The sequence below is a fragment of the Botryllus schlosseri genome, chromosome 15 (genome assembly GCF_051294905.1).
Source record: "Botryllus schlosseri isolate E-star chromosome 15, Bs_hap1, whole genome shotgun sequence".
Taxonomy (NCBI): Eukaryota; Metazoa; Chordata; class Ascidiacea; order Stolidobranchia; family Styelidae; genus Botryllus; species Botryllus schlosseri.
The window spans coordinates 19,836,886-19,855,796 of record NC_137250.1 but is presented as its reverse complement, the minus strand read 5'-3'; the positions used below and the strand labels follow the sequence as shown (position 1 = coordinate 19,855,796).

General features: G+C 39.7%; 1 protein-coding gene across 1 annotated transcript; it reads left to right on the top strand.

The window, feature by feature from the left end:
• The first annotated feature begins 257 nt into the window (after nucleotides 1–257).
• On the top strand, nucleotides 258–18,102 carry LOC145456676 (uncharacterized). The gene is made up of 6 exons (XM_080334774.1): nucleotides 258–456; nucleotides 6,028–6,275; nucleotides 9,797–10,060; nucleotides 10,125–10,499; nucleotides 11,794–11,943; nucleotides 17,308–18,102. Exons 1-6 carry the CDS (start codon nucleotides 402–404, stop codon nucleotides 17,950–17,952), a joined length of 1,737 nt encoding a protein of 578 aa, XP_080190900.1. The 5' UTR covers nucleotides 258–401; the 3' UTR covers nucleotides 17,953–18,102.
• Nucleotides 18,103–18,911: the final 809 nt, after the last annotated feature.

The window sequence follows — 18,911 nt, the reverse complement described above, 5'->3', positions numbered from 1 at the left end:
AGATAACTCCTCTCTCGACAACGCGAAGGTGTAATGCCGAGCGCAAAATGTAATTGACGTGATTCGATCCGTTCAAAACTCAAAGCGTAAAAACCAAAGATAAGTGGAGTCAGGAATTCGTTTTGTAGCCATATTTATGCTGCAGTTATCCATATATGCGGTGACTCCAGCAATCTCACGTTAAGCTTACATTTCGGTAGGGTATCTCAGGCCGAGTTGAGGATTTACCAGCGATGTAGCGTGATCCTGTAATATATCTTTTAATCGTCTTAGCAGGTCTTCAGCTTACCGTAAGATACATAAGACTTAATAGAGGAGGTAGCGATCAACGCGTAGTTGTGAAAGAGGGCTAAAATGCAGGCGCTGTCGATTGACATTCTCTGAATCTGGTGCTACAAACCATGTTTGTTTACATCGTTGCCATCGCAATTATCTTGCCTACGGATATAGTAGCAGGTATGGTGAGTTTTATAAACTGTGATACGCAAGAATGACTTGAAGCCTAGTAATCGATTGGCAAGCTCGCAACAGATGACATCATAATGTTTTGAATAGTTGAAAGAAATTGCTATCGCCTGTTCCCATATTGTGCAGAGTGCAGTCTGCAGTGCGTAGCATACAGATTATTTATTAGTAGGTCATTAAGCTCATGGGCGCCGACTTTTATTTTTGCATGGGGAGGCGGCAGGCGCGTAGCCAGGGGGTTGCCGAAACCCCCTCCCTTTGAAACGCTAAACCACGTCCTTTTGAAATGACCAGTCTGACGCTAATATTTAGTTGCAACTCAACAAGTCGAATTATCAGTGTTACGCGGGCCGCGACCAATTAGCGAATTTCGTCTCACGACGCGATCGCCCGGCGCCCGCTGATATGATTGCGAAATTATGTCATTTGTTGCCGCGCGCTCGGCATTCGTCGCTGTACTGAGCAGTAACGCGGTGCGACAATTCTAGAACACGAAATACAGACAAGAATTATGATTACAGACGCGCGCGGTCAATCAGTAATTAATAATTATCCCTTACCGCCAACACAATGGGTTTTTACTTAGTATTGAGTAACTCGCACCGCGACAATTGGTTGCTGTTGCTGAATAAAACATCGATTTTGACTGCATTGCTGCATTTCCCGATTTACGTTCGCAAAGCATAATTGGATTAATATTATTGGCACTGGAATAAATTCCAACTAGTAGGTACATACAATTAAACACTGTTCAACTTTGCGCTCCGAGAATATTTATCACAAAAACGGTTCACAATATACTTCAAACGCAGCTTGCGGCCCTCATCAATGCAAATGATGCACTTTAATTTGTAGAAGGTGAACTGAACGTATATTGGTCGTCGAATCGCGATAGGAGGTGGTGTTTCTCAGAGCGCGCGATGAAATCTACGTTTCTGACGATGAGGTCGAATTTGTACATCTAATGAGGATCGTTAGTTTGCTGAAACCAGCCTCAGTACCAGGGCATGGTATGGTATGGTATGGAACGAAATTTCGGTATGGAATATGGAAAAGTGCAAGTATGGTATGGTATGGAAATTTCCCAAGTATGGTATGAAACGTGTTTTCCATACTTCCATACTTTTTCCATACTTTGAGCGTTTTGCCAGAACCATGACAATTATCCTACTTTCGATTTGTGAAATTGATTGCATACCACAGAAAATCGCTCACTGTCTATGTTCATATCTCAAATTGTGATTCATGACTCACCCATCACGGTCGACATCTATTTGGAGACAATAAAGTTTCGCGACACGCATATGCATGAAAATAATATAATTGATAATTTTTCCAATTTAAATATCATAAAAATGAATAATAATCGACCGCTGTCGCGTTACAATTGCATTTCGCTTATCGTAACTTCCACTACGTAAATAACCAATAGAGTTTTAAAATCGTAGAGTCTGACAATGTAGAAGTTACATGATAATTTTTATCAATTTGTAGAACTTGGAAATAATTTTCTGTGCTTTGGGAGGATGATCACTCACGCAATATCTATTTGACAAAACCATCATTGTAATTCAAAAATATGTAGCTTGTCTTGGAGCAACGTTACGATCTGCCGGCCTACAACACACATTGTAACTTCATGAAATCTGGTTATTTCGGATATAATGAACAGCGGACACCTTGATGTTGGCTAATGAAGATAATGAATGTGACCCACAGATTAGCGGGGGAAATGGACATTTGATCAGCTGTCGCAAAATGATTGTAGTGATGTAAAATTATGTCTAAAGATATATTCTAATGCATGAGTTTCTAACCGATGGGGAATACCCCAATTGTAGGGAATTTAGGGGCTTCTGGCTGGGAATAGACTCACTTGGAAAACATATTCTTTACATTATTAACTTCGTTTATTAAACATCTGTATGAAATGCCGATCGTATATATCTCTAATATTTCTTCACTCGTTTGCAATTCAGCAATTCGTATTATTACTCATCAGTGCCTCCAATTAACGATAATCGATTGCGATCTCTCTCATATAGGTTGTTATTAGGGATGGTGTGAACGTGAGGCTCACGTTCGCGTTCAGTGTGTGTGAACCTATGATATTTAGAGGTTCACGTTCACAAACGAACATTGGTAGGTTCTGCACTGTGAACTTTTTTCATATATTACACTTTTCACTTCAATATAACATTTTTGGTTGAAATTTACTGCGTTTCAACTGCACGCCATCACTCTATGCAGGGCGCTGGCAGCATAAAAAATCAACACTAAACCAGCATGCACCTTGACATTCTCAAAATTTTTAATTGCTTTGTTATAAACGTTTGCTCGAAATATCTAGCTTTCCTATTGTGGATATGTAGTGACTCACCGATGTGAGCTTGACTCGCAATAACACAAACATCAAGAGCGAAATACACGACATGTAGTCAGCGAATGAAGCTTATTCAACCAATCATTGAGATTGATATCGCTGTCTTATGTAAAAAATCTTGCAGGCGTACGGAGTCAATCAATTGACTTCATATTTTTACTGTATCATTAAAACCAAATCCGTGCGATTGGGGTGTTAGCTACTGCTGTATAACTTGTTTTTGGGGTAATATCGGTAGCATTCTGCTCAACATCAACGTAGCAATACTCAGACGCCGAATGCACTGTCCGGTCTGGCCTATACCGTTAAGACGTCAGCCTATATATTGCCTTGCAAGTCCTCGCCAAAATTGTTGGCAAAGCGAAAGAAAATATTGAATATTATATCATTTGATTGCCCCGGTTAATACATTTGGCGACGTTTAAAACGTCAATATGTACTTCAGCATTGTGGCAATATGTGGCCCGAGTCCTCGCTATATCGTGTATAATATAAGCTATCACTTCACTGAAATTTAGGTTTGGAATTGGCAATATGACGTCACGTGACGTCATGAGGTTCACGTTCGCGTTCACACAGAACCTTTCAAAAAGGTTCGCGTTCACACGAACCTGAACCTTTCAGAGGCTCACACCATCCCTATAGTTGTTATTCATTCCTATGCGAAATGGTGTGACGGAAATCATCTGATTCGTTAAAATAATAGCATATGTATATGAATAATTGAATATGTATTCACGAGAGATTATGGAATCGTTAATTGATAGCATAGCCGGACTCGTTACTGATGAAATGACATATTTCGTTCTGCTCGAGTTATAGTAGCGTGCAACAATGTAGGTTATGGCGGCTTATATCTACCCTACGCATAAGTTCGTCAACACCAGGAAGTTCATCTGACCCATGCAATATATTCGGCATTTACACATGTAAATTGATGCTACCTTGGTACATTTGGAAAAATTTCAAACCCTTCCCATTTTCTGTCGGCGTGTACGGTTACCAGTTCACTGCTCATTAATTTTATTGCGTGCTGTTCCATTCTGGGGGTCTTAACTTCCACCAATAGCAAGTCTTTACAAAAGAAAGTCCTACCTAATTGTATTGGAGGAGCAATTTTAAAGTGTAGGCTATAAAGGTTGGGAACCTATCTTATAAGTTGACAACAACTTTGTTTTATGTAATTCTGTAGATGTGGTTACTGCTAGCAGTGCGTTGCCACACTAGATTTACATGCCGTGAGTAGGGCTGGGCAAAATCGAGTACCTGAGTGATTCGATTCTGAATCATGTATTACGCTTCGAGTCGAGTCGAGTGTTCGAGTATCACTCATTATGATGTCACAACAGAGTGCAATATGTCAAAGTTCAAATATGTACCTTTTATGCTACCACAAAGAACATATAATGCCTGTTATCCGTCATATTAAAGGTACTTTGGTATTTTTTCGACCATACCGATTTCATTGCACATCTTGACAATGTTGTGGGATGATCATGACTTCGGAAATGTGTTATTTTCAGTAACGTTCGTAGCTTTGTACTATGTCCCGTATGCTGCGACACAGCCAATCAAGGTTTCAAGGCTTCCTCAGTGGAAATAGTATCAAAACTATAATTCTCGTTAATTAATTAACTGTAAGTGGCGAGGAGCGTATAATTTCAGTACTCGAAAAAATCGTCGTTTACTACTCGACTCGAATAATTAAAATTAATACTCGATTCAGATTCGAGTACTCGATTCATTGTGCCCAGCCCTAGCCGTGAGTTTCTGCTGTGATTTCCAACTAATCCCGTATGTATAGGCGTATATTACACGTTCCTACATCACTGACGACATATGAGATAAAGAAACTGGGGATATCATAGGTGCATCCAAAATAATTAAAATAGAAACGCCGGAATATTTCCACACATAAAAAATAGAATATCACTTGAGAGATTGATCAAGTTGCGAAAGTATGGAAAAAGTATCAAATATGGTATGAGAGAATGTTGCTATGGTATAGAAAATTGTCAAGTATGGTATGGAACGATTGGGCGGGTATGGAGTATGGAAGATTACCATTCCATTCCATACCATACCATGCCCTGCTCAGTACGCTGTGCGAAATGAATAGTAGTGATTAATTTTATCGTACTCTACAATCGGCTGGCAAGGTTGCAGTGAGCTGATAACGAAATTGCAGACATGCCGCAAACCAATTGCAGGGTGTGCTAGTCATACCTAAATACCCAGATTCGGCAATGGCGATGAGCACAATTTGTTCAGACGCGGGAATAAGTTTTAATTAAAAGATACACAAACACAAACAATATTACACTCATAGATTGTTAATATTTGGCGAAAGTGTTTCTGCGGACGGTAGCAGGCCTACATGCGGACGCGCTAAATCAAACCGCCGCCGATAGTGCACAATGCACAATTGCACAATGCACATTGCACATGCACATGAGATATCGATGACCCATTTCGCACACAAATGATTCTCGCTAATTTGCAGTACGCAGCATCGATAATGCGAATTAGTGAATTGGCATTTCAAAAGGACGGGGTTTCTAGTTATAAATGAGAAACTCCCTGGCTACGCACCTCGGGTTTTAATGCCGACAACGCGCTGGTTGATATCAGCCCGGGACCTATCGCCAACGTAGGCCCCGATCAGCCAGTCAAATTTGATCGTAAAATGATGCGCTTTTAATTATCCACGTGTTATTACAGTAAGAGCATATGGGAGATTGCCGCGATCTTATCAATAGAAATACATATTCCAAAGGTTTGAAATTCGATTTGCGATATGGTTGCGCTCGATAGAGTCCGTCCAGCAATGAAGTTTATTGGAACATAGAAGGTTCCCGTTCAAACTAATTTAATAAATTCAGAATTTGCGCCACTGAGAAGCTCGTGTTGCATCAATATTTGACAACGTAATTCAACTCCGTGTACTGCACATTGCGCAGTATTATTAACAAATCAAACACTGACAAGTGACACCGAGGGAATACGAGTGTATATGAAACAGACAAGAATTAGTAGCCTATACAGATGATAGTAAACGGGAAAGCGCGGTAGGATATTAATTAATACTTTTATTGACTGAGGATGGAAACCTTACGAGTGTGAAAGCTCAACCCCATGCATTGTTAGTTAGAAAACTGAATCCGCAATCTTTGCTTCAGAAAACACGACAGCGATCTCAAATGCTACCACGGTGACAATAGCCACGAATGAAACCACCACGATTGGGGCACCGACAGCCACGACGACAGCGAACTTTTTAAACACGACAGCAGTTGCGAATATCACAGGAAATGCTACCGTGGAAGACTCCAGCAACGTTACCGAACCAACAACTACTACGTCGTCAACGGCTAGCACAGCGCTAACAACGACTGGCGGTACGACAGCCGAATCCACGACACTTGCGGTATGAAATAATTTAGCGATGAGTGGAATAAAAATTGGTAAATCCAAGTCCAAATTAAAGGCCGAGACCCAAAGTCTAATTCCTAATCCAGTTTCGCATCAATCGTAATTCAAAGTCCTAATTCTAACCAAAGTCATTTATACATACAATATATTGATCATTCCTGCGAAGCATGGGCCCCGTTACGTTACTTATAGTAACGGCAAGGTTAGTTGATATACTAGTTGTAGAGGTCGTCAGTAACGAAGTACTTCTACATCCCAGAGTACCCCAGTAGGTTTGGACTGCCTCCACCACATACTCAAGTAAAGTGGTGTACGTGTTGTTAAGACTATACTTCCACTTATATTTGAACAGTTGTTCGGGCAAAACTACATACTTATAAGTTATAAGAATGCGGATTTCGAAGAGTAGAAAGTAGTTTGGGGATAAGTTTGCTTCCTCACGAGTGAAATCGACGCAATAACCACGTGAATTAGTATCTGGATCACGGTAGACCAGTATTTTTGTCGAGGATTCTACCTATTTGGTGCGTTATTGCTCATTACCAGGGCGGTTTTTTTTTTACCTAAAAAAAAGAAAATTTTGACCTAAAAAATTAAAATTTTGACTTTTTTTGACCTAAAATAACTGAGTTTTGACCAAATTTTGACCTAACGTATGCAAATTAGGTGTTTTCCCACATAATGTTAAAATTGTACCACTTATCTTCATTTCTGGTTGGAACTGACTCTCCTAACGAAGTAGTTTGGCCTGAAAAAACGTTTTTGGCTTAGAAACAGGCAACTTTTGACATGGCAAAAACAATATTTTAACGAGATATGGCCCTATGAAGAATTCCAGTGGTTACAATATGTATTATGGTAAAAATACCTAAAATATTTTGTAGTATAACGAGAGATACTTTCCTACATTCTTGGGTAGAAAGTTCACGTCCTTACTAAGAAGCTTGTCAAGAACGCTCAACAGCAGGAGTTGTTGGCTGACAACACTCAAGTTGTGCGTACACTGCTGCTGCTGGTGACACACCGTGTTGCTTCATTCTGACAACGTTGTCTACATCACAATTTTTCATCATGCGCTTCTTAATGTAAGAATGATGCAATGCACAAGAAGTCTTTCTTCATTTAGGATATTGCGGTACGTTGACCATAACACCATGTCAACCTATTATTTGTTTTATTTGACCGTTTATGATTCACAATGGGCAGACGATTAGCCGTTTACAACGGTAGGCCTATAAAATAATCTAAAAGCGGTAAAATATCAAATTATAAGTTCACGGACAGTGCAAAATCTACAATACCAACAAAATGATGACGTCAAATTTATTTTGACTTAATGAAAAATTTGTCAAAATTTTGACCTAACGCTACAATTTTGACAAAATTTTGACAAATTTTGACATGTCAAAAAAAAACCGCCCTACTCATTACTCATTTTGCGTCAATCGGGAAGATACATCTTGTAATTTCGAAAGTAGCCACCTCCAATCAACTGCTAAAAGAATACGATCTCTGCTTTTTGAAACTACATTTTTCAGTACTTTTTATACCGCTTGCTTCCTACTTTTACATGAATAGCTTTGATATCTCTTGGAAATTGCTACATCTACTTGTACCAGAGTTTTAATTCACTGGGCTACTTCTACTTTATCAACAAAACTTTGACTCAATCTGACTAGTTGTAGAATTTGAACACGTCTTAGACGGTAAATGGGTAAAATACATTGATGCATCTAAATTGATTATTAATCTCTGGTGTACTAAGTCTAGCGCACGCTGTAGGCGTAACCGTAATAATTTTATCGTGCAACAAATTGCCAAGATCGCGACATCATGAACGCAAAGGAAGATATTGCGGCGGCTTGATAATAAGGTCTATAAATCAAGCCCTCTTCTGGACACACAATAACGACAGAACACTAGGGCTGGGCAAAATCAAGTACCTGAGTGATTCGATTCTGAATCACGTAATATGCTTCGAATCGAGTCGAGTAATCGAGTATCACTCGTTATGACGTCATAACAGAATGTAATATATCAAAGCTCAAATATGTACCTTTTATGCGATCTCAAAGAAGATAATGCCTGATATCCATCACATTAATGATACTTTGGTATTTTTTCGACCATACCGATTTCATTTCACTTAGTGACAATGTTGTGGGATGATCATGACTTTGGAAATGTGCTATTCCCAGTAACGTTCGTAGCTTTGTACTACATGTTTCGTATCGTACCATACGAAACATGTGGTACAAATCTACGAACGTTACTGGGAATAGCACATCAGTATCGAAACTATAATTCTCGTTGATAAATTAACTTTCAGTGGCGAGAAAATTATAATTTCAGTACTCGAAAAAATCGTCTCTTACTAATCGACTCGAATCATTAAAATTAATACTCGATTCAGATTCGAGTACTCGAATCATTGTGCCCAGCCCTACAGAACACACTGAAAACTATCGCTAAAAGGGGTATAGATGCTGGATGAGAATATACAGAAGTAGTAAACACATGTAAATGACGTAAAACGGAAGTATTTCTAGACGATGATCGGATTGATCACGCCTGTTCTTGTGTTTTACAACATACTGGGCAAAATACGAGGGTTTTTGATAGACTTTTCCCCCTTCATAATATATTATTCGTTAGATGGCGGTAACGATGTGCCAATAACTATATATTTTCATACCAAAGTCGGCTACGTCGTTGTTCCAAGCCTATTCTACATTATTCCTGTCAGTATGAATACTACTTACTGGCAATACAATATGTGGCCCATGATGGATTCAAGCATGTGTAACATCTGCTCTCAGCTATAATGCTACTCAACATTTTTTTGAATAAATAAAAGAATGCTGGCTGTGTTGTTGATATTAATATGCCAGACGGCAGTTATGGGTATGTCCAAGCTGTTTTGTATACGATTCCTCTGCTTATGGAATTATAACTAGGGTTGGGCAAAATCGAGTACCTGAGTGATTCGATTCTGAATCACGTATTACGCTTCGAGTCGAGCATTGAGTATCACTCATTATGACGTCACAAAAGAATGCATTATGTCAAAGTTCCAATATGAACCTTTTATGCCACCACAAAGAACACAATGCCTGTTATTCATCACATTAAAGATAGCCTACTTCGGTATTTTTTCGACCATACCGATTTCATTGCACTTCTTGACAATGTGGTGGGATGATCATGACTTCGGAAATGTGTTATTTCCAGTATCGTTCGTAGAGACGGCCAATCAATGTTCCAAGGATTCCCCAGTGGAAAATAGTATCAAAACTATAATTCTCGTCAGATTCGAGTACTCGAATCATTGTGCCTAGCCCTAATTATTACCAGATCGAATACGGAAATAGAAATGGAATCCATTAGAATTTGATAAAAGATTGGTAGTGATGGCGTGGCTAGTATATGAAGTGGTCTGCAATGTGTTGTACGTAGGCCCATTCAGATATCAACTCTTTTTCTAAATTGCACTAAGTTTTTCTAAATTACTTATAGACAACATTGCAAATCACCGAAACAACAACAACAGCAGCAACAGAAGCCTCAACAACAACAACAGACTCGACTACCGCGTCTACGACTGTAGCAGCTCCGCTATTGGTTACTGACATAGTCAAGCAAAACTGGTCTTCAATTGTGTCAGCGACAAACTTCACCAGTACTGTTTTGTCGGACGACAACGTAGCCGGGTTCAACGAGACGGATTTCCTGGAAGCAGTCATACAGTATTACATCACAACCAACGCGACAATACTCCAGGTGAACGACATCCGTTGTGCTGTCCGTGAACTTCAACATTACTAACAAATCTACATGTTGCTAGGATTTTCTCGAAGACAACCGTATCGATGTAGTAGCAAGTGCAATCTTGGACAATATCACAGACGTTTTAGACTCAAGCATACGGCAAAGGTTCACGAGCGCGCTCTCACTGCAAGGGTTTCTGGCGTCCATGTATTGGATGAAAGATTACGTATTGTCCGATAACGGAGATACTATGACTTCATACGTTGAAGCGTATAACATGAACAAGTCTGGTGACGCAGGCAACGCGTCGATGAGCGATTTCGTGGAATTTATTCTTGCAAACGCTTCGGGAAGCGAAATGTTCGATGGCGTGTGTGCTGCAGCCAGCAGTTTGGGGGTTACGGAATCAACGTGCACCGCGCAGCCTACACCAACAGTAAAAGCTATTGAGGTATGTAGATATGCGTTTACACCTACATGTCGCACATTTAAATTTGATAATATCATATTTATCTACAACGCCATATCGGGCGTAATTTTGTCGAAAACGGCACCTACCAACTGTACGGACCAGACACATCCAACATAGCCAAATCTCAAATTACTTTGATACGCATACAACCCTTAAACGAAGATTAGAAGTAAGAACTTTATCATAAGCACAGAACAGAAAAGAATAGTTTGCTAAGCAGTCGATTGTCCGCTGCTATATGCGCAACCAATTGCGTTAGAGGAGTGTTGCATTGTCTGGAAGAATTGTCTCCATGTCCAAATGCAAAATGGCTACAATTGGTGCCATAATTATGATATCAATGTATTAGGAAATTTGGTCAATTTGGGTTTACATCAAACATTTCCCCTCATGCTTATTCCAGGCTCGAAACATGATTTCCTGATGACTGCAACGGAAATATATATAGGTTACAAGACATCTCATCAAGAGAATGTACTTGTTACTGCGACAATGTTTTATTTTGGTGGTCGACAGAAGCAAGAACTAAGCATAGGCACCCATGTTTCTTTACGCGATTCTGTTCCACGTGTCACATTCTCGTTGGCTCAAACCTGTTAAAAAATAAAATGTTTTCACCAAAAAGTGTGTTACAGAACACGGAGCACATTTTCAGCGCAGAATCAATTTGGCGCGGAAACCCCTATTAACAGCATTCAAAAGCGTTGGTATCACACTATAGATTACTAACCTACAATTACTAACCTATAGTAATCTATAATCACACTATGATTATTTTTTACGAATTGACACGCTCAGCTTCACATAGTTTCGTTGAATATGCCATTGGTTCCGCAATACGTTCACTTACACATGTATCGTTTGATTTTTAGGCAAGGATATCACGATATAGGTCTACTACCACTATCAACCAGATAAATTTCGTACCGTCCACTCACAAAGCTGCGCAGTGTGTGCACCTTGTAACGTGGGCTCGGTAGCTTTTCGTTATTCCTTCCCGGTCTTGCGAGAATTCAATGAAATGAATTATTCATATATAATTCGTGGGCCTACCCTTGTTAGCGCCCGATATACGAATCCAATGATAAGTCTTTTATAACGTGTTTCAATCATTCAAAAGGAGGCACACTCTACAGTGGAACAGTGATATGCGTCGCCTACGAATCGCATCTCACATGGGCATTGGGCACCGTGCATATATAGAGATGACGTGTTTAATAAGCTTATATAATCTGTTGGCGTTAACGTACAAATTTCGGTTGAATTTCTGCAGAAATTTACGAGTTCGTGGCCGGAAATTGCGTCGTATAATTTCACGAATATCGCGGACGCCAGAAGGGCGGAGCTGGCAGCTATCACTTCTGACAACATGACCGATGCCCTGGCTACTTACGTGTCGGGTATGCCAGATGAAGATATTAGGGTAAGGCTGCGGTACTGCGGTTTTCGCTATTTAAAATGAGAATGTGGCACTGTGCGCATTAACAGACTTGGACAACAAGATAATTCTAGTTGTCTTTAGACTAATTAAAGCGAAATGGCGGTCATCTAATTCTAATTTAATTTAATAAATGTTTCTTTGCTCTAATTCTAATTCTAATCTTAGTTCTGGTTTTACTGAAAATGCTAAATGGGAACTGTAGTGTAGTACAAAAGGAGCCAAGCTTGCTGTACAGACATTGCCCATTTTCATGCTTATGAGTTGGAACTCTGATTTCATATGAACTAAACTTATTCAATTTTCAAGTTTTCGCAAATTTTGTACTTCTAATTCTAATCTAATTTGGATAAAACTATATGTGTATGGTAGTGGTTCTTAACCTTTTCTCCTGCACCGCCCGAAAATTGACTAGGTCTGGTACCCCCCCCCCCAAAAAAAAAGGAAATTAAGGGCAGTAGTAAAAACACGGGGTGAGTGTTTTCCATGTTTACCCAATTTACCTCTGCAACTGGCGATATACGGGGACGTTAATTGTATTTTGTTTTGTTTTTTTGCTTTCTATGACTATAGTAACTCAACTGAGATAGTGGTAGCGATCTTTGCTCACATCGAATGTACTGCTGCACCCAGTTAATAACTTTAACATGAATGTGTTCCAAACAAAGCAACCCATATTATATAACGTTCATGTGCGGTTACGGGTCACATCACAACACTAAACGTTATCATCCTTTATGATGCGATGACGAAATATTCCGAAGATTTAATTTTGTGTCTCTCAAATACAAATATATTTGGTTAATCACTTTGACTAATAAGCTTCAAAGCATCTTTAATGTACAAAAGGCCCTCTCACTCTCAAAAGTGGTACGGTGCATTTTTATTCGATTTCGATAACCTGTGCGCTGCGGGATAAAATACCAAGTTCGAAACATTTTGAGGAAAATAACCCAAGCTAGCGGGAGTATTTTAACGGTGAATCTAAAAGTACGCGCAATTAATTTTACATGAATATATAATAAACCACTGCATTCATGGAAACATGTTGCAAACGTTGCGGGCATATATATCGCGCACGGCGCGACGAAAAATTTCGAAGATTTGACAGATTTCATCAAATGTTAATTTGCAATGAGAACTCCGGGATATATAGCACTATTGTTCTACTACCGGTATATAATTATATGCCCTACTTCACCCTCTACTGCGACGCCATTTTTCTTCAGCGCGTCTTACCGCCCCACGAGCCTGGCGCCTTCCATATCGCCCCCTGGGCGTTTCCGCCCCCTTCAAAATCCAAATAGCCCCTTGGGGGCGCTGGCGCCCACGTGAAGAATCATCAATGGTGTATAGCTATAACTGTAATTCTAATTTAGCTAAAAAACGCTGAAAATTTTCTGGTTGCACACGAAACTCCGGCTGCTGTTTTGGCTCGCGACGCGATTTCATATTCTGCGTGCACAATGATATGCAGTGGCTAAACTTTCCAAGTCATGCGGTTGTTCGAAACCACTTCAAACCAATGGTATTTGTACGGGTTGGTTTTCGTAACTGAAGAGTAATAGGTTTCTTTCAAATATCTCGCCGTAATAACGAAACTTTCATCGAAGCGTGCAAAGTATACCTTGATTCGGAGAAGAAATATACTTCCATTTTTACTTAACTGTTTTTCTATGCAAAAATACTTACTTTATGCACTGTGGATTTTGTAAAGTGAAAAGTAGTTCGAGTTTATGTTTACATCGATTATATGAGTGAACTTGTCGTATCCCAGTAACTGAATATTATTTTACCAAAATTGCACTATCTGTTATGTCAAGTCATTATGCGGTATAGTCGCAACGACGCATCTTGCAATTCCGGAAGTAATTCTACTTTCTTAAGCTGTTGAAAAGCATATTCATATTGAAATGAACCCGGAGATTTTCGGCTGACACTCGTCAGGGTTAATCGTCAGCAACTTAGAGAATTGGAAAGAACATTGTATATCAACAATCGTGTCGCAAATATGACGTCATCAACATGAAATTTCGAATAATAGGGGCGAAGAGAGCGCTTACGCTCAATGTACCATTTTAGATGGTACAAAAACTCCTTCTGTTGGCTAAAAGTCTGGGTTTGCGTATTTTGATAACAGTCGACTCCGAGTCGTTTAGCACAAACAAAATTATCCAACAAATGTTTGCCAATGGCAGCAATTGCTGAAATTGCTTACTTCGGCATTTTTCATACCTTCATTTGCTATTTCCAATTGAGGTATAGTTTTAACATGTCAATCTCAAATGCATGTCTTGAATAGGGATACTTCTATTGGTAATTGAGTCGAAGTTTGAGACGTCACTTCTACTTGAGTGGAAACGCTGGCTACTTTGACCACGACTGCCTAGTGACTACTGGATCAATCTCAAACGCTGCACATTATACAGGAAGCAAAGAAAGAAAATACCTACAGGTCCAGATACCTGAGTCCAATTCATTCACTAACGTTCATAATAATTATTATCCAGATCGCTAGCGTGGTACCGGTGTGTGAAATTCCCCAAAAGCGATACTCAATGATCGGTCGCGTGACTGTTTATTGAAACTGTTCACAAAGGCTACACGCTACAGAATACATATTTGCCGAGTACATAATAATAACCCGCTTACGCACAACGAACGCAATCTTATCCTTTTGTCTGGCACCATCGTACCCAAGCTTTCTAAATCCGACTCTCAAAGTATTACAACACTGAACCTTTTTTCCAACCAGTGTATTCACAATCACAGGGTGAATTCCCGTGTGTATATTACTCAGTTATAAATAACAATATTCTATAATACATTTGATGGAGCGACAATAATCCAACATGAAGATATTCATTTTTGCGCCCTACAGTTTTTTAGGAAAAACTACTGACTTTTTGTACTTTTAATTCGTAAAGTATAGCAAGTAGTTTCGGGATGTGTCTGCATCGCTTTTATGACTGCAATTGTCGTAACTATACTTGACGAAATAGCCCCTATAGCACAAGTAGCTGTACATATTTAGTCATCAGAGGTGGCCAATGGTCATGTCTCCTTCAAGTATTCGACTTGGACGCCCTCACGTCATTTTGTTCTTTACGTCACGCATCACAACATTTTGTAAATTGCAATGGCCATCACAAATTTTCATCCTTTCTACACCGATGGGCCTGTGTTGGACTTCATTTAAATTTCACGATATTGATTCATGTGTTGTCAGCCTGCTGATATTCAGAGTTTGTGTACTGGCCTGCAACTCAAAATGTTGCCGGTCAATGGGTTGCATGGCTGCATGGGGAATATTAAACATACATAGCTAATAGCTTATTAGCTTGTGTTGTTGAAATTACCTGTCGTCCAGCTAAAGTGGTATTCAAATACAGCATCTATAAATATATTATTGCTTTGTGACGTTTCTGCGGTATTGACCTTTTGCATTCATATCGGAACCAAGTGGTTACTTCCTAAAGCCGGTTGCTAAATTTATGACTCATAGTTCGTTTACTTTTAACGCTCAGCATTAATAAACTTTACGAACAATATCGGTGCTGAAATTACCAACCGGATTTTCTTTGGTTCTGGAACGTGAGCCCGGAGGCGGCGCAGGGTCCGGATTACATCCGCATTTCAGGTTCAGTGAACGGAATCGCTGAAAATTGTGATCACCAATAGACACTTCTAATGCAGAACCTCTTTCATTTTCTCTCCCGATAACCTTAAATTAGCACGACCGATCCCACAAGCACGTGACGTTTACTGATAAGTGATAATAATCCATCCATGAACTACCTACCTAAACCAACGTCTGAAATCATTACTAAGAGGTGTGTTGTGAAAAGGTTTGTTTGTTCCAAGTTCAGGGCAATGAATTTACAAGAGGCATGATCTTTTCTAATAATAAACATGAATATGCGGGTAAATAAGCTGCTTATTACACCATATTATAGCCTGTTTTAATAGGTCATGAGTCATGACAATTGACCATATACATGTATTTGTACGGTGTATTTTTAATTTTTCCACTTTATTCCAACGTATGGGTCCTGGCTGAAGTATGGATATTTGTCATGCTTTCAATAAAATCCGCAACAATTTACGTTATCGCCTCGGTGACATTCGTTCCGAAATCCGTACCAAGGAAAATCATGTTTTAGTGTGGAATTGTAGAACATCAATCGACGCAGTGCCTTGTCATGACATTGAATTAAAATTGAAACGTTAACTTCATTGCATCAAAAATAACTAAAAGAAGTTAACGCTGCATATGTGTTGTCACCCATATTCCAGATTCTGTCAGAATACAAATTTATTCCAAAAACATTAATATAGTCGACTGGATAGTGTCTGACGCCATCAATCATCTGGTAAATGCGATCATAGACGTAGTCAGGCTTAAAATTTTGGAGCGGAGGCTAATTTTTAAATGATAACGTGACGTCATGAGTATCTATTGTGACGTATTAGGAAATGAATGGTGTCATCGCGCACAAATCAAAAATTTGGAGGGGCCTTCGTGCCGCTTGACCACTGGCTACGTCACTGAATGCCCTGTCACCCCAATCGATATTGATATTCATCATGTTCGGTATATTTGTCGGAGAATGAATTACCATTCCGCTTATTAGGCACGAATAGCCCGATTCAAACCCTGCATCGTATATCCATTACTTTGATGCGGATCAATAGGCATACGTTTATGTCGAAATTGATATAATGTGGGCAAACATATATTTTCCACCCGCAATAGTCATCTTTCCGCCGTACCACTGGGTCCAAAAGTGGGCGATATTGCCTATAGTGGAGCGATTTTGAGAGAAAGTGGACAAATACTGCGAGGGGGGCGATAGTGGCGAACATATTTGAACGCCCTTTAATTAACCGTTTGGATTCGTGCTAAGTTCAATTTATACACGATGAATGTTAATATGAAAGCTGCTCAATGCTTGACTAATCCTAGTCAGTAAGAGGTGAAAAGGATCAAATCCTGGAAATCTGCTTCAAATTACGCCAATTTAGCTTGTTAACGAATTCACTATCTTCGCATAGCAACGCGTCTTTGAAATGCATCCAAAACTACTTTTCACTTGACAATTAAGTGCCCAACCTGTTGAAGTAGAAGTATAGTCTAAAACAAAAATATTTGAGTAAATAAAAGTAGTACATATAAACCTTACTCTTACTTACTAAAAGTAGAAGTACGTCGTTATTGATGACCAGTGGCATTTAGGAAGGCGACAAAGATATACCGGTCTTAGCAATCAGAACCACTGATCTATACTCTGTATGCAATTATGTTTAACATCAAGTTACACGGTAAAAAGCATACATTGGTTTTCATAGACACTTCTGGCAGCTAACGCCACAGCGTACGCGTCTAATCAGCTTCGTGTCAGCGGCAACTCCATATCTGACTCACTGGGATCAAACGCCGTCACAATACTCGGAAACAACGAAACAACGCAAGACGTGTATTTCCTCTACCTGAATTTCATGGTCGGGTTAACATCGTCAACTGAACAATTTGCCACCTTGCTGGATACGTACTCGGAGAGTAATAGTACGAATGGCAGTCGCAGAAAAAGGTCTGTTACATGTGACCGTAGCAGCATCGATCCAGACGGACTGGTGTGCCATATGGTGACAGTGACGGCTCGTAACGTTACCTATCTGGCTGAGACTGTGTGCAACGAATTTGAGGACCCTGCTGCTTGTACCGCAACGTTTGTTATCGATGACACGACCGCTACCTCGTCACGTCTCTCTATCGGGGCTATTGTAGGCATAGCAATCGGCGGCTTTTTTGGGTTGGTTATTCTTATCATTTTGTGTTACGTTATATGGCGCAGATGCTGCAAGAGTCAGGCTAAAGTGAATCCGCAAAACGACAGGCATTCAAACGGAAGCGATATCGAACTGCATGAGAACAGGGATAACGGCAGACAGCCTAATGGTACAGCCACGAGAAGGATATCATCCAATTCGTGATTTGAAATTAACTCCTTGCTTTCCATATCAGGCTTGTTGAATGCTATACGGTGATAATGGTTACTGTGATGCTACCCTAGTATTCTTATGAGGTCACATTGGGTCGTGTCTTTTCTAAAATGCGTTTTAAATCAAATGTTCCAGAATGTTACCACGAAACCACATTATATGTTTGTCATTTGGATGTTTGCTTCATTTCCAAACCTATACAATGTGTTTCATAATAAGGGATGGTCGAAATCAAACACTGCCAGTTCTACATCATAAAGATTACGTGGCATTTTTCGACCTATTTCATTGTAATTTATGAAAACGCTGTGTGTCAATCACGACTTCACAGATATGTCATTTCCACTAATGTTCGTGGCCTTGTGCTATCAATTTCATATACTGCGATAAGGCGAATCGAGGTATACAGCCTTTCACATCGGTGGAAAAATTGTCGAAACTATAATTCTCGTTGATAAAGTAGCTCTTAATGGCGTGGAGCGTATAATTTCAGCACACACAAAACAATCATATGCTCCCTTTGTTGTAGTCGTGATGCGGCGTTGCCGCGGTGGCCTTGCGTGTCCGTTGTTGTATATTCTTTGACCACCTACGTCACATTGCATACAACAATTAAATGACGTTTTCGCATCTGTGAATAACTACCCTTTGTTCTATTTTTACTGAAAACGGCGTCTTCACTTTTGTACCTTCTCAGTGCCGATATCACAGTCGAATTCTTGCTAATCCATGGTCGTCGAAAGGTTGTGATGTCGCAAGTGAACATTCAACAATTGTGCGACATTTGTTGTGTTGAAGAATTGTTCACGCGGAAGTATTCACTCTCAGAAATCTGTTCATTTGATAGAAATGTGCTGGATATTACAAGCATTTTGTCATTTACTCAGCGTTGCTTCACGGGCCTTTACGTTCGATCCCTTGTACTACAACCAACCCCAACTTATACATTG

Coding starts and splice junctions, on each gene's coding strand:
- LOC145456676 (XM_080334774.1), top strand. CDS start 402: ATGTTTGTTTACATCGTTGCCATCGCAATTATCTTGCCTACGGATATA. Junction 6,276..9,796: donor CCGAATCCACGACACTTGCG/GTATGAAATAAT, acceptor AATTACTTATAG/ACAACATTGCAAATCACCGA. Junction 11,944..17,307: donor TGCCAGATGAAGATATTAGG/GTAAGGCTGCGG, acceptor TGGTTTTCATAG/ACACTTCTGGCAGCTAACGC.